At 44.1% G+C, this 13,086-nt stretch overlaps 1 protein-coding gene across 3 annotated transcripts in view; it reads right to left on the bottom strand.

Moving 5' to 3' along the window:
* Positions 1 to 459: 459 nt before the first annotated feature.
* POPDC2 (popeye domain cAMP effector 2) overlaps positions 460 to 13,086 on the bottom strand; it is a 59,072-nt gene continuing 46,445 nt past the window's right edge. For all 3 annotated transcript variants that reach the window (XM_077479591.1, XM_077479592.1, XM_077479590.1), the window contains exon 5: positions 460 to 882. Coding sequence is in view for 1 of the 3 variants with exons in the window: in XM_077479592.1 (XP_077335718.1) it covers positions 797 to 882 (86 nt within the window). In the remaining 2 variants the exon portion in view is untranslated. The remainder of the gene's footprint in view (positions 883 to 13,086) is intronic.

Below are 13,086 nucleotides of genomic sequence, written 5' to 3' on the forward strand. Positions count from 1 at the left end.
ACGATTTGGTTTGGGTGGTAAGTAAAGTGCCATCTCCCCGAACTGAATAAAAAAAAATATATTTTTCGCTTTAGTACATTTTCCCCAGAGTGGTGTCTTGTCCCCGCCCCCAATTTGACAATCTCTTGCCAATTGGTCATGGAAATTCGGCTCCCATTGACTTTAACGAGGTTTCGGAGTCAGTAATGTCCAGAAAGCACCCCTCAAAAATGTATGTTTTATATTGTGTTTTTTTTGCATTAAAATTCATTAAAGTGTAAAAAAAAAAAAATGGTTTGAAAAATCGCTGCACAAATTCCGTGTGACATAAAAAAAATTGCAACACCCACCATTTTAATCTCTAGGGTCTCTGCTTAAAAATATAGAGGGAAATTTCCATACATAATACACAGGATTTTATACTATTAGGAATCCCTTCAGTAAAATTTCTGAATATTTCGGAAATAAGACGCCATCCTCCATCATGAAGAACATTTTATATTAGAGTTTTCAGAAAAATAAAATAACATAAAGGGAAGACCTTTGTACACGCCATACGTTGTAACAATGTTTCATTATCAGGTTGCTGTGTGGATAAGATTCGTCCCGGGCCGTTTTGTAGAAAATGCCCTTTACACCAATGTGCCCTCTTGCCATTGGTTCGGTATAGTGGGACTGTCCGGGGACACGGATCACACCTTGTCTGTGGTTTCTGTCCCGGGGCCGGTGCTCACACACACCACACGTGTCCTTGTTAGTGACTTCACACTAGTGAGCTGTGCTCGGGGGGAGAGAAGGGGGGTTTTGTCATTGTTCCCTAAAGTTCGGGGGTCTGAGTGGGGGCCAGCGGGGCCCGTCCGTATGATTGGAGTCGGGGGTGACCCTTGTGCAAGACGGTGGAGGCTGCAAGACAAAAAGGACAGAAATCTCATTATTATTGCAAGCGCTGAGAAAAGAAAAAGGTCAGTACATCGTTTGGGAAAGGGGGGGTAGGGGCCGAAAGGGGGGGGGGGGTCGGGTGATACCTAAAACTTTAGGAAATTTACAATAGGGGGTAGTTATAAAAGAAAGGCAAAAAGATTTCTATTGACATCTAAAATGGCAAAAAGTAGACAGATTGGTGAAAAATTGCAAGTGTCAGTGAATAAATACAGTGTAACAACGTTCAGTTTCATTGTATGTACTATGTCATTCATATGGAGGTCAGAGATGGGACCTTCGATCTGCAGAATTGTCTTTTTAACTCCTTATAGACCCTTAATTAACCCTAATCGGCTCTATTTAACTTCTTCTTCCCCTTCTCCCCTTAAAGCGGAGGTCCACCCTAAAGTGGACCTTCCGCTCATTGGATTCCTCCCCCCCTCCGGCGCCACAATTGGCACCTTTCAGGGGGGAGGGGGGTGCAGGTACCTGTACAGTACAGGTATCTGCACCCACTTCCGGGATGGCTCTCTGCGGAAAGGGGCGTAGATTACGCCCCTTTCCGAAAGTCCCCCGCTGCCTGCTGGGAAACACAAAGATCCCAGAGACAGCGGGGTCCATCCTTATTGCGCAGCGCGACTCGCGCATGCGCAGTAGGGAACCGGGAAATGAAGCCGAAAGGCTCCACTTCCTGATTCCCATACCCAAGATGGCGGCGGCAGCACCCGAGAGACGATCGAGAGATCGGCTTCGGGTGACGAAATCGCGGGCGCGCTGGACAGGTAAGTGTCACTATTTTAAAAGTCAGCAGCTGCAGTATTTGTAGCTGCTGGCTTTTTAAAAAAAAAAAAAAAACGCGGAGTCCCGGCGGACTCCCTCTTTAATTATAGGTTTCTTTACTTATTATTTTATTGATCCTTTAATATTGTTTTTTCTTTTATTCAGTTTATTTATTTTTTTCTCAAAATGACAGCCGGGAATTGCTTTGTATTACACAGAAGGAACGGCTGTCACAATGGGTAAAATGCTACTTGATGACAGTCTACAAGTATCAGTGAGTAAATACAATGTAACAATGTATTGTGCTTCCTTGTATTTACTATGTCATTCATGCGGAGGTCAGAGATGAGACCTTCGATCTGCATATCTCACCAATGAAAGAAACTACAGAATTTTTAACCCCTTATTGACCCTTAACTAACTCTAATCGACCCTAATTAACTCCCTCTTCGCCCCCATCATGCCTTAAATAATAAATAAATAAATTGTATATCTATTTGTTGAGCCTTTAAATGATTTTTCCTTTTATTGTTTTTTTTTTTTTTTTTAAATGACAGCCGGGAATTGCTTTGTATTACACAGAAGGAGTGGCTGTCACAATGGGTAAAATGCCACTTGACAACAGCTTACACTACAAGAATCAGCGAGTAAATACAATGCAACAATGTATTGTGCCTTGCTGTATATACTATGCCATGCATATGGAGGTCAGAGATGTGACCTTCAATCTGCATATCTCATAAATTAAAGAAACTTTACAGAAATTTATTTTTTATTTTTAACCCCTGATTGATCCTTAATTAACCCTAATCGGCTCTATTTAGCGTCTTCTTTACCTTCTGTCCTTAGTTATAATTTTTTTTTTATCCTTTTTTTTTTTTTTTTTTTCAAAAAAAGAATATTAAAGAGTAAAAGCAAAAACTATTTTAAAGGATCAAAAAAAATAATAAATAAATAAATTATAACTAAGGGGAGAAGGGAAAGAAGACATTAAATAATGCCAATCAGGGTTAATTAAGGGTCAATTAAGGGTTAAAAATACTTTTTTTTTTTCTTGTAATGTTCCTTTAATTGATGAGATATGCAGATCGAAGTTCCCATCTCTGACCTCCATATGAATGACACAGTAAATAAAACAAAAGGAATACGTTGTTACTTTGTATTTACTCACTGATACTGGTAGACCAGTGATGGCGAACCCCTTGAGCACCCCAGATGTTTTAGAACTACATTTCCCATGATGCTCGCCTACTCTGCAGAGTGCATGAGCAATCATGGGGAATGTAGTTCCAAAACATCCGGGGTGCCGAGGTTTGCCATCGCTGTTGTAGACCGTCTTCAAGTGGCATTTTACCCATTGCAAAAGCCACTCCTTCTGTGTAATACAAAGCAATTCCCGGCTGTCATTTTGAAGAAAAAAAAAAAAACTGAATAAAAAGGAAAAAACATTTAAAGGCTCAACAAATAAATAATAAATAAATAAATCATATAACTAAGGGATGATGGGGGCGAAGAGGGAGTTAATTAGGGTCGATTAGAGTCAGTTAAGGGTCAATAAGGGGTTAAAAAATTCTGTAGTTTCTTTAATTGGTGAGATATGCAGATTGAGAGCCCATTCACACAGGGGCAACACGACTTGTAGGCGACTTGAGTCAGGCAACTTGGACACGACTTGAGTTAAGATCACAGCGCGACTTGGGACGACTTCAAAACGACTTGTGATGACTTCAAGCCCGACTTGGGACGACTTACAAGTCGCCCCAGGCCAGGCGACTTTTGCCGAGGCCAAGCAGAGAATGAGCTCAAGGGGGAACTCCACGGCAAATTTCTGAAAAAAATTTGGCGTGGGTTCCCCCTCCGAGAGCATACCAGGCCCTTAGGTCTGGTATGGATTCCAAGGGGAACCCCCTACGCCGAAAAAACGGCGTGGGGGTCCCCCCCAGATCCACACCAGACCCTTATCCGAGCACGCTACCTGGCCGGCCAGGAAAGGGGGTGGGGACGAGCGGGCGCCCCCCCCCTCCTGAGCCGTACCAGGCCACGTGCCCTCAACATGGGGGGGTGCCTTGGGGGAGGGGGGGCGTGCGGCCCCCCCACCCCAAAGCACCTTGTCCCCATGTCGATGAGGACAAGGGCCTCTTCCCGACAACCCTGGCCGTTGGTTGTCGGGGTCTGCGGGCGGGGGGCTTATCGGAATCCGGGAGCCCCCTTTAATAAGGGGGCCCCCGGATACCGGCCCCCCACCCTATGTGAATGAGTATGGGGTACAATGTACCCCTACCCATTCACCTGTGGAAAAAAAGTACAAAAAAAAAACACAACACAGGGAAAAAATATTTTATTGCACAGCTCCGGGGGTCTTCCGTCTTCGGGGGTCTTCTCGCCGGACTCCTCCGCTATCTTCTTGTAGCTCTTTTACTAGCGGAGGAGTCCGGCTTTCTTCCTCCCCACCGCCGGCCTCTTCTCCCGACTTCGGGGGTCTTGTCCCCCTCTTTGGTTCTTCTGCCGGGCCACCGCGCCTTCTTATAGCTCTTTTACAGGCGGTGGCCCGGTCTTCTGTCGTCGCCGCCGCCGCCGCCTTCCGTTCTTCTTCTTCTTCTTCTCCAGGAGATGTTGACACAACGCTCTCTCCGGCCGGAATGCCAGAGCCGCCCTGCGCTGCCACTTATATAGGGACAATGGGGCGGTGTCACATGGGTTGATGTCACATGGGTTGGTCACATGGGTTGATGTCACATGGTGACCCCGCCCCCTTACCATGTGACATCAACCCATGTGACCAACCCATGTGACATCAACCCATGTGACACCGCCCCATTGTCCCTATATAAGTGGCAGCGCAGGGCGGCTCTGGCCTTCCGGCCGGAGAGAGCGTCGTGTCAACATCTCCTGGCGAAGAAGAAGAACGGAAGGCGGCGGCGGCGGCGACGACAGAAGACCGGGCCACCGCCTGTAAAAGAGCTATAAGAAGGCGCGGTGGCCCGGCAGAAGAACCGAAGAGGGGAACAAGACCCCCGAAGTCGGGAGAAGAGGCCGGCGGCGGGGAGGAAGAAAGCCGGACTCCTCCGCTAGTAAAAGAGCTACAAGAAGATAGCGGAGGAGTCCGGCGAGAAGACCCCCGAAGACAGGAGACCCCCGGAGCTGTGCAATAAAATATTTTTTCCCTGTGTTGTGTTTTTTTTTTGTACTTTTTTTCCACAGGTGAATGGGTAGGGGTACATTGTACCCCATACTCATTCACATAGGGTGGGGGGCCGGTATCCGGGGGCCCCCTTATTAAAGGGGGCTCCCGGATTCCGATAAGCCCCCCGCCCGCAGACCCCGACAACCAACGGCCAGGGTTGTCGGGAAGAGGCCCTTGTCCTCATCGACATGGGGACAAGGTGCTTTGGGGTGGGGGGGCCGCACGCCCCCCCTCCCCCAAGGCACCCCCCCATGTTGAGGGCACGCGGCCTGGTACGGCTCAGGAGGGGGGGGGCGCCCGCTCGTCCCCACCCCCTTTCCTGGCCGGCCAGGTAGCGTGCTCGGATAAGGGTCTGGTGTGGATCTGGGGGGGACCCCCACGCCTTTTTTTCGGCGTAGGGGGTTCCCCTTGGAATCCATACCAGACCTAAGGGCCTGGTATGCTCTCGGAGGGGGAACCCACGCCAAATTTTTTTCAGAAATTTGCCGTGGAGTTCCCTCTTGAGAGCTGATAATTCTGTCAAAGTCGCCTCCGTATAAACGGAGATCCGACTTGGAGGCGATCTCCATTGAAATCAATGGGTACCAGTCGCCTACAAGTCGGATAGAAGTAGTACAGGAACCTTTTCTGAAGTCGGAGCGACTTCAGTAGTGTGCATTAAGACGGCTCTCATTTACTTACATTGCTTTTTAAATGTTGTCCGACCTGAGGCGACCTGAGGCGACTAGGGGCGACCTGAAGTCGGATCAGGAGTTGCCCCTGTGTGAATGGGCTCTGAAGGTCTCATCTCTGACCTCTGCATGAATGACATAGTAAATACAAGGAAGCACAATACATTGTTACATTGTATTTACTCACTGATACTTGTAGACTGTCATCAAGTAGCATTTTACCCATTGTGACAGCCGTTCCTTCTGTGTAATACAAAGCAATTCCCGGCTGTCATTTTGGGGGGAAAAAAAAACTGAATAAAAAGGAAAACCCATATTAAATGCTTAAAAAAATATATAATAAAAAAATCATAACTAAGGGAAGAAGGGGAAAAAATAAGTTAATTAGGGCTGATCAGTGCTAAGAAAGAGTCAACAAGGGGTTAAAAATACAGTTTGTTTTGACCTTGTAAAGTTTCTTTAATAGATGATGCAGATCAAAGGTCACATCTCTTGACCTCCACATGAATGACATACAATGAATAAACACATTGTTACATTGTATTTACTCACCGATACTTCTAGACCAGTGATGGCGAACCTTGGCACCCCAGATGTTTTGGAACTACATTTCCCATGATGCTCTTGCACTCAGCGGTGTAGTTGAGCATCATGGGAAATGTAGTTCCAAAACATCTGGGGTGCCAAGGTTCGCCATCACTGTTCTAGACTATCGTCAAGTGGCATTTTACCCAGGAGTACCTGCATTGTGACAACAACCCCTTCTGTGTAATATTAGAATTATGTAATTATGTGTTATGAAGCAATTCCCGGTGTTCTGGCGTATAGAGTCCGGGCATCACATAGTGTCCACTCCGTACTGCGCATGCGCAGTACGGAGCAGACGAAGCTTCGGAAAATCTCCGAAGCTGAACGGCGCCTGAGCCGTGAGTGGAGGTGGTAGCCCCACCATCCAAGCGGACATAGGGTTGTGAATTTTAGAGGGCCCCTCGCGGGCGAGCTTCGCTCGCCACGCTTTGGGCTCGGCCTCGCTGCGCTCGGCTCTTTTTTATTCCTACTCTATGTCCACTTGGATAGAACCTGGACTCACAGTGCAGGCGCCGTTCATCCTCGACAATTTTTGGAATCTGTGTTCCTGTGTACTGCGCATGCGCAGTACGCAGGGGACACTATCTGATGGAGGATGCTATTTGACAAGACACCGGCTGTCTTTTAAAAAAAAAAACAAAAAAAAAAAAAAGGAAAGACAGCCGGGAATTGCTTCATACTTGACGACAGTCTACAAGTAGTGAGTAAATACAATGTAACAATGTGTTGCTATGTCATTCATATGGAGGTCAGAGATGTGACCTTTGATCTGCATATTTCATCAAATATAGAAACTTTACAAGTAAAAAAAAAAAAAAAAAAAAAAAAAAAAAACTGTATTTGTAACCCCTTATTGACTCTTGCTTAGACCTGATCAGCCCTAATTAACTTTCTTCCCCTTCTCCCCTTAGGGCCGGTTCACACTGCGAGGCGAGGCGAGGCGACACGGCTCGCCTCGCCTCGCTCCCGCAAGTCGCCCCCATTCAGTACTATGGAACCGTTCTGAGAGGAGCGACTCGAGTCGCTCCGACTCAGAAAAAAGGTTCCTGTACTACTTCGGGGCGACTTCGGGGGCGACTTGCATTGACTTCTATACAGAAGTCCTCTGCAAGTCGCCGCTGAGCTCCCCGCAAGTCGCGGCGAGGTAAGTCGGAGACGCCTCGCTGCGGCTCGCTGTGTGAACCGGCCCTTAGTTATGATTTGTTTTTTGTTTTTTTTGTTTTTTTTTAGCATTTAATATTGTTTTTCCTTTTTTTATGTATTTATTTATTTAAATGACAGACTGGGATTGCTTCATATTACACAGACTGTCATAATGCAGGCACTCCTGGGTAAAATGCCACTTGAAGATAGTCTACAAGTATCAGTGAGTAAATACAATGTAACAATTGCTTTGGTGTATTTACTATTTCATTCATATGGAGGTCAGAGATGTGATCTTTGATCTGCATATCTCACCAATTAAAGAAACATTAAATAAAAAATAAAAAAAATAAAAAAAACTGGCATTTTTAACCCCTTATTGACTGTAATCAGCCCTAATTAATGTCTTCTCCCCTTAGTTATGATTTTTTTTTTTTGTATATTGTCATTATCAAATTATTAAGTTATATTAAGTGTCACGTATGAATTTGTATTTATTTATATGGTAATTTCATTAGTTTAATCATTTCCATTTATGAATTTATATTTATACATTTTCACTTATGAATTTATATTTATTTATTAGAAAAAAAATGTTTACACTTTATGATAGGGTCAATATTAATCAAACATTTTTTGATCACAAAATAAATTTTTGATCATAGCTTTACACTTAAATTTTTTTTAGAGCAGCTCCTTATACTTGTTGATGATTTTTTTTTATTATTTTTTTTTTTACCCTTTAATATTGTTTTTCCTTTCAATATTTTTATTTCACTTTTCAAAATGACAGTTGGGAATTGCTTTGTATTACACAGAAGGGGTTTGTTATCACAATGCAGGTAAAATTCAGCTTGAAAATAGTCTAAATAAATATTAAAAATAAATTATTATTTACTGTTTGTACCCTGTTTTTAAATTCAAAACCCTTTGTAACAAGAAAATAGTCTACAAGTGTCAGTGAGTAAATACAATGTAACAAATGTGTTGCTTCATTGTATTTACAATGTATTTATAAGTATTTGTCAAGCATATGCATGTCAGAGATGTGACCTTTGATCTGCATATCTCATCAATTAAATAATCTTTATAAGTAAAAAACAAAAAAAACAAAACAAACTGTACTTTTAACCCCTTATTGACTCTTACTTAGCCCTGATCAGTCCTAATTAACTTCTTCTTCCCCTTCTCCCCTTAGTTATAATTTATTTATTATTTTTTGAGCATTTAATACAAGTTATTTTATTTATTTTTTAAACCCCTTATTGACCTTAATCATCTGTAATTAACGTCTTCCCTATCTAACCTTAGTTATGATTTTTTTTTTTATTTATTTATTTTAACCTTTATTATTTGTTTCTTTTTTATTTTATTTTATTTTTTTTATTTTTTTAGGGCCCAACTGACATCATGTCATTTGGAATCGCCGTAAAGCACATGACGCGGGTTTGTGTGCCATTATTCTTAACAGCATCCGAAATGGAGGCGCGATTCTGTCGCGATTGTCAAGCAACAACCAATGGCGAAATGCACGGTTAAAGATCGTGTCACCCAAAAAAGGAGCAGGAAATTTGGCAACAGTCGCGCATTGCGGTGAAGGGGCGGTCCCCGTGTGTGACAAGCGGAAAACGCATAAAAATCAAGCAACAAAAATCGGGATCGATCCCGCTACGCAATATGTGAACGGGGCCTCAAAGTTCATTTTGTGTTATTATTTAACCCCTTCGTTACCCCCTGATCGACTATACAGTGAGTGGAAAAAAGTATTTGACCCCCCCCCCCCCCCCCCGTCTGATTTTGTACATTTGCCAGCTGACAAAGAAATTATCAATCTATCATTTTAATGGTCGGTTAATTATACCAGCGAGAGACAGAATAACAGCAAAAAAATCCAGAAAAACACATTTCAGTAAAAGTTCATAAAATTTATAAATTGATTTGCATTTTAAATGAGTGAAATAAATATTTGACCCCTTCACAAAACAGGACTTGGCACTTGGTGGCAAAACCCTTGTTGGCGATCACAGAGGTCAGACGTTTCTTGTAGTCGGCCACCAGGTTTGAACACATCTCAGGAGGGATTTTGTCCTCCTTGCAGATCCTCTCCGAGTCATTAAGGTTTCCAGGCTGACGTTTGGCAACTCCAACCTTCAGCTCCCTCCACATATTTTCTATGGGATTAAGGTCTGGAGCCTGGCTAGGTCACTGCAGGACCTTAAAGTGGCTGTAAACCCTTACAAACCACTTTGACCTAGATTAAGGCTTACCTGTAGGTCCAAGAAAGATCTCCTAAACCTACACGGTTTAGGAGATATTTACAAAAGGCTATGAGTAAGCACTGATCACGGTGCGAAACGCGTCAGTATTTCCTTGTACCCTGTTATTCTTTCGCTGTGGATTATTTGATTCTGTTTTAATGTGACCCACGTTGTTTTAATTAAAGATGGGATTTCAAGTCTTTCTCCAATGTTCGGCTATCCAGAGTTTTGATGCTTACTTGCTCATATTTACAAAAAGACAGGCGCCGCTGTCTACGGGCGCACTGAGCATGTCGCTGCTAACTGTGATATGCCATTAGTGGTGGCTCCCGTGGACATGAGCGGGAGTGACGTCATCGCTGGTGCGGCACTGTGAGTGGCCAGAGCAGAGATACTCGGAAGAAGATGGACGATTCGTGCTACAGGGGACAGCGGTGACTTCGCTGGCTCCTGTGTCAGGTAAGTGACACATAATGGGCTACTATGCGATGCGATGCATAGTAGTCCATTATGCTTTACCTTTGCAGGGAGACGAAGAGGAAGTAAACCCATCAGGGTTTACTTGCTCTGTAATTTTCTTCTTCTTGAGCCACTCCTTTGTTGCCTTTGCTGTGTATTTTGGGTCATTGTCATGCTGGAATACCCATCCACAGGGCCGGGACAAGGGGTGGGCAGGAGGGGGCGGCTGCCCCTGGCGCAATGGTTTATTGCAGGGGTAGGGGGCACACTGACCCTAACCCTAAGGGAAAGGGGGGCGCAGTTTGGCATCTTTGCCCTGGGCGCTGGATGACCTTGTCCCGGCATTGCCCATCCACCACCCATTTCCAATGCCCTGGCTGAGGGAAGGAGGTTCTCACCCAAGGTTTGATGGTACATGGCCCCGTCCATCGTCCCTTTGATGCAGTGAAGTTGTCCCGTCCCCTTAGCAGAAAAACACCCCCAAAGCATAATGTTTCCACCTCCATGTATGACGGTGGAGATGGAGTTCTTGGGGTCATAGGCAGCATTCCTCCTCCTCCTCCAAACACGGTGAGTTGAGTTGATGTCAAAGAGCTCGATTTTGGTCTCCTCCGACCACAACACTTTCCCCCAGTTCTCCTCTGAACCATTTAAATGTTCGTTGGCAATCTTCAGATGGACCTGTACATGTGATTTCTTGAGTAGGGGGGACCTTGCGGGGGCTGCAAGATTTTAGTCCTTTGCGGTGTAGTGTGTTACCAATTGTTCTCTTGGTGACTATGGGTCCCAACTGAGATCATTGAGAAGGTTCTCCCGTGTAGTTCTGGGCTGATTCCTCACCGTTCTCCTCATCATTGAAACTCCACGAAGTGAGATCTTCCATGGAGCCCCAGACCGAGGGAGACTGACCGATATTTTGTGTTTCTTCCATTTGTGAATAATCGCACCAACTGTTGTCACCTTCTCACCAAGCTGCTTGGCGATGGTCTTGTAGCCCATTCCAGCCTTGTGTAGGTCTACAATCTTGTCCCCGACATCCTTGGACAGCTCTTTGGACTTGGCCATGGTGGAGAGATTGGAATCTGATTGCTTCTGTGGACAGGTGTCTTTTCTACGGGTAACAAGCTGAGATTAGGAGTACTCCCTTTAAGAGAGAGAGAGTGCTCCTAATCTCAGCTCATTACCTGTATAGAAGACACCTGGATGCCAGAAACCTTGATGATTGATAGGAGATCAAATACTTATTTCACTCATAAAGGGTACGTTCACACTGAACGCAGGTTTGAAACCATGGGAGTTCAGCTAAACTCGCACAACTTCAAACCCGCATCTCAGTGCGAGTTCAGTGGCGATTTGAAAAGACATGAATGAATGAAATACTTGTATAGCGCACAATGCGAACTGAAATCGCCATCTGTGCGGGTTCATGGACAGAGGTCTATTGAAATCTCCCCCCCCCCCCTGAAGTCACCAAAAGTAATGCCAGAACTACTTTTGGACATCACAAAGTTGGCATCGCACTGATTAGGACATGGCCGTCGCTGGCAATAGGCTGCGATCTGGAATGCGATTTTGATATGTGAATGGGGGGGGGGGGGGGGGGGCTAAAATGCTAAATCAATTTATAACTTTAAAAAAGAAAAAAAAAAATTCTGAATATTTTTGTCGTTATTCTGTCTCTCACTGGTAAAATAAACCGGTCATTAAAATGATAAAGACTGACCATTTCTTTGTCAGCGGGCAAATGTACAAAATCAGCAGGGGGGTCAAATACTTTTTCTCCTCACTGTAATTAACTCATTTCTTTTAACTGTTATTTTTTTTTTTTTCAGTGTCACCTAAAAGAAAATGAGGCTAAAAATTAAAGAATATATATATAATTTTTTTTTCACAAAAAAGAAAAAAAAAATGAAAGAAAATTTAAATTTGCAAATAACTTTGCCATACTTTATACCAGAAACATTATTTTCATTGTATTTTTAACTGGACAACATATAGAATAAATGTGGATTTTTTTAAATTTATAGTAAAACTAGCACTGGTCAAAATATTAAAAAAAAAAGAAAAAGAAAAAAAACATTTTGGTTTTCATTTTGTTGAATTTTTTCCCTATAAATTACATAGAAAATAATAATTAAAAAAATAATAATAAAAATAAAATAAAAAAACACAGATATGTATTACTTTGCTATCCTAATTAAATGACAAAGTTTTTAATGAATAAACAGCCCCATAGCAGACATATGGAAATTGCTCTTCTCAATGGGGGAGGGGTGTACAGGATGAGAGATAAAACGGGTTAATTACAATGTATACGTTTTATTTTCTCCTTAACTCACACACACACACACACCAGTCCTACATTATATGACACTGGAGACCACCCCCCCCTCCCCTCCCCCACTGTTGGAATGGGTCACAACAAACATGCTGTATGAAGGGTTAATGCACAAAAACATCGTTATCCTCGACCCGGCTCCATTTCACTTCCTCTTAGAGGTTCGGCTCTCGGCTCTCGGCTGCTGCCGCCACCATTCTAGGTGAGGGAAATCAGGAAGTGAAGCCAATCGGCTTCACTTCCCGGTTCCCTAGTGCGCATGCGCGAGCCGCGCCGCGCAATAGGAAATCTCCACGCTGTCACTGGGACCCGTGTGCGTCCCAGCAGACAGCGCGGCAGGGCAGGAAATGGCGTAGACTCCCACGGGAGTCTATGCCCGGAAGTGGGTGAAAATACCTGTCTTTTACAGGTATCTCCACCCCCCTCCCCCCTGAAAGGTGTCAATTGTGACACCGGAGGGGGGGGAGGAGGGATCCGATCAGCGGAGGTTTCACTTTAGGGTGGAATCCCGCTTTAGGGAGGTCTCGGGGATGCAGTGAGTGCGCCCCAAGTGGACATTCAGCAGCTTTGACCCAGTGGCAGTACTGAGTTTTGTTTGCTGTCTGTGTCGTGTTTTGGGGAGATTTTTTTCCACTTCCTGTCTCAGAGAAAAAAAAAAAAAAAAAAAAGGAAAACGAGAGGAGAAATCCCTCCTAGACATGTGCAGTTAGTTTCCTTCCGAAACTAAATGCGGACCGATTTTTTCGTTATTAAAGCGGAGGTCCA

The sequence above is a fragment of the Lithobates pipiens genome, unplaced genomic scaffold (genome assembly GCF_037356315.1).
Source record: "Lithobates pipiens isolate NorthernLeopardFrog02 unplaced genomic scaffold, aLitPip1_a1.2 Scaffold_16, whole genome shotgun sequence".
Lineage (NCBI taxonomy): Eukaryota > Metazoa > Chordata > Amphibia > Anura > Ranidae > Lithobates > Lithobates pipiens.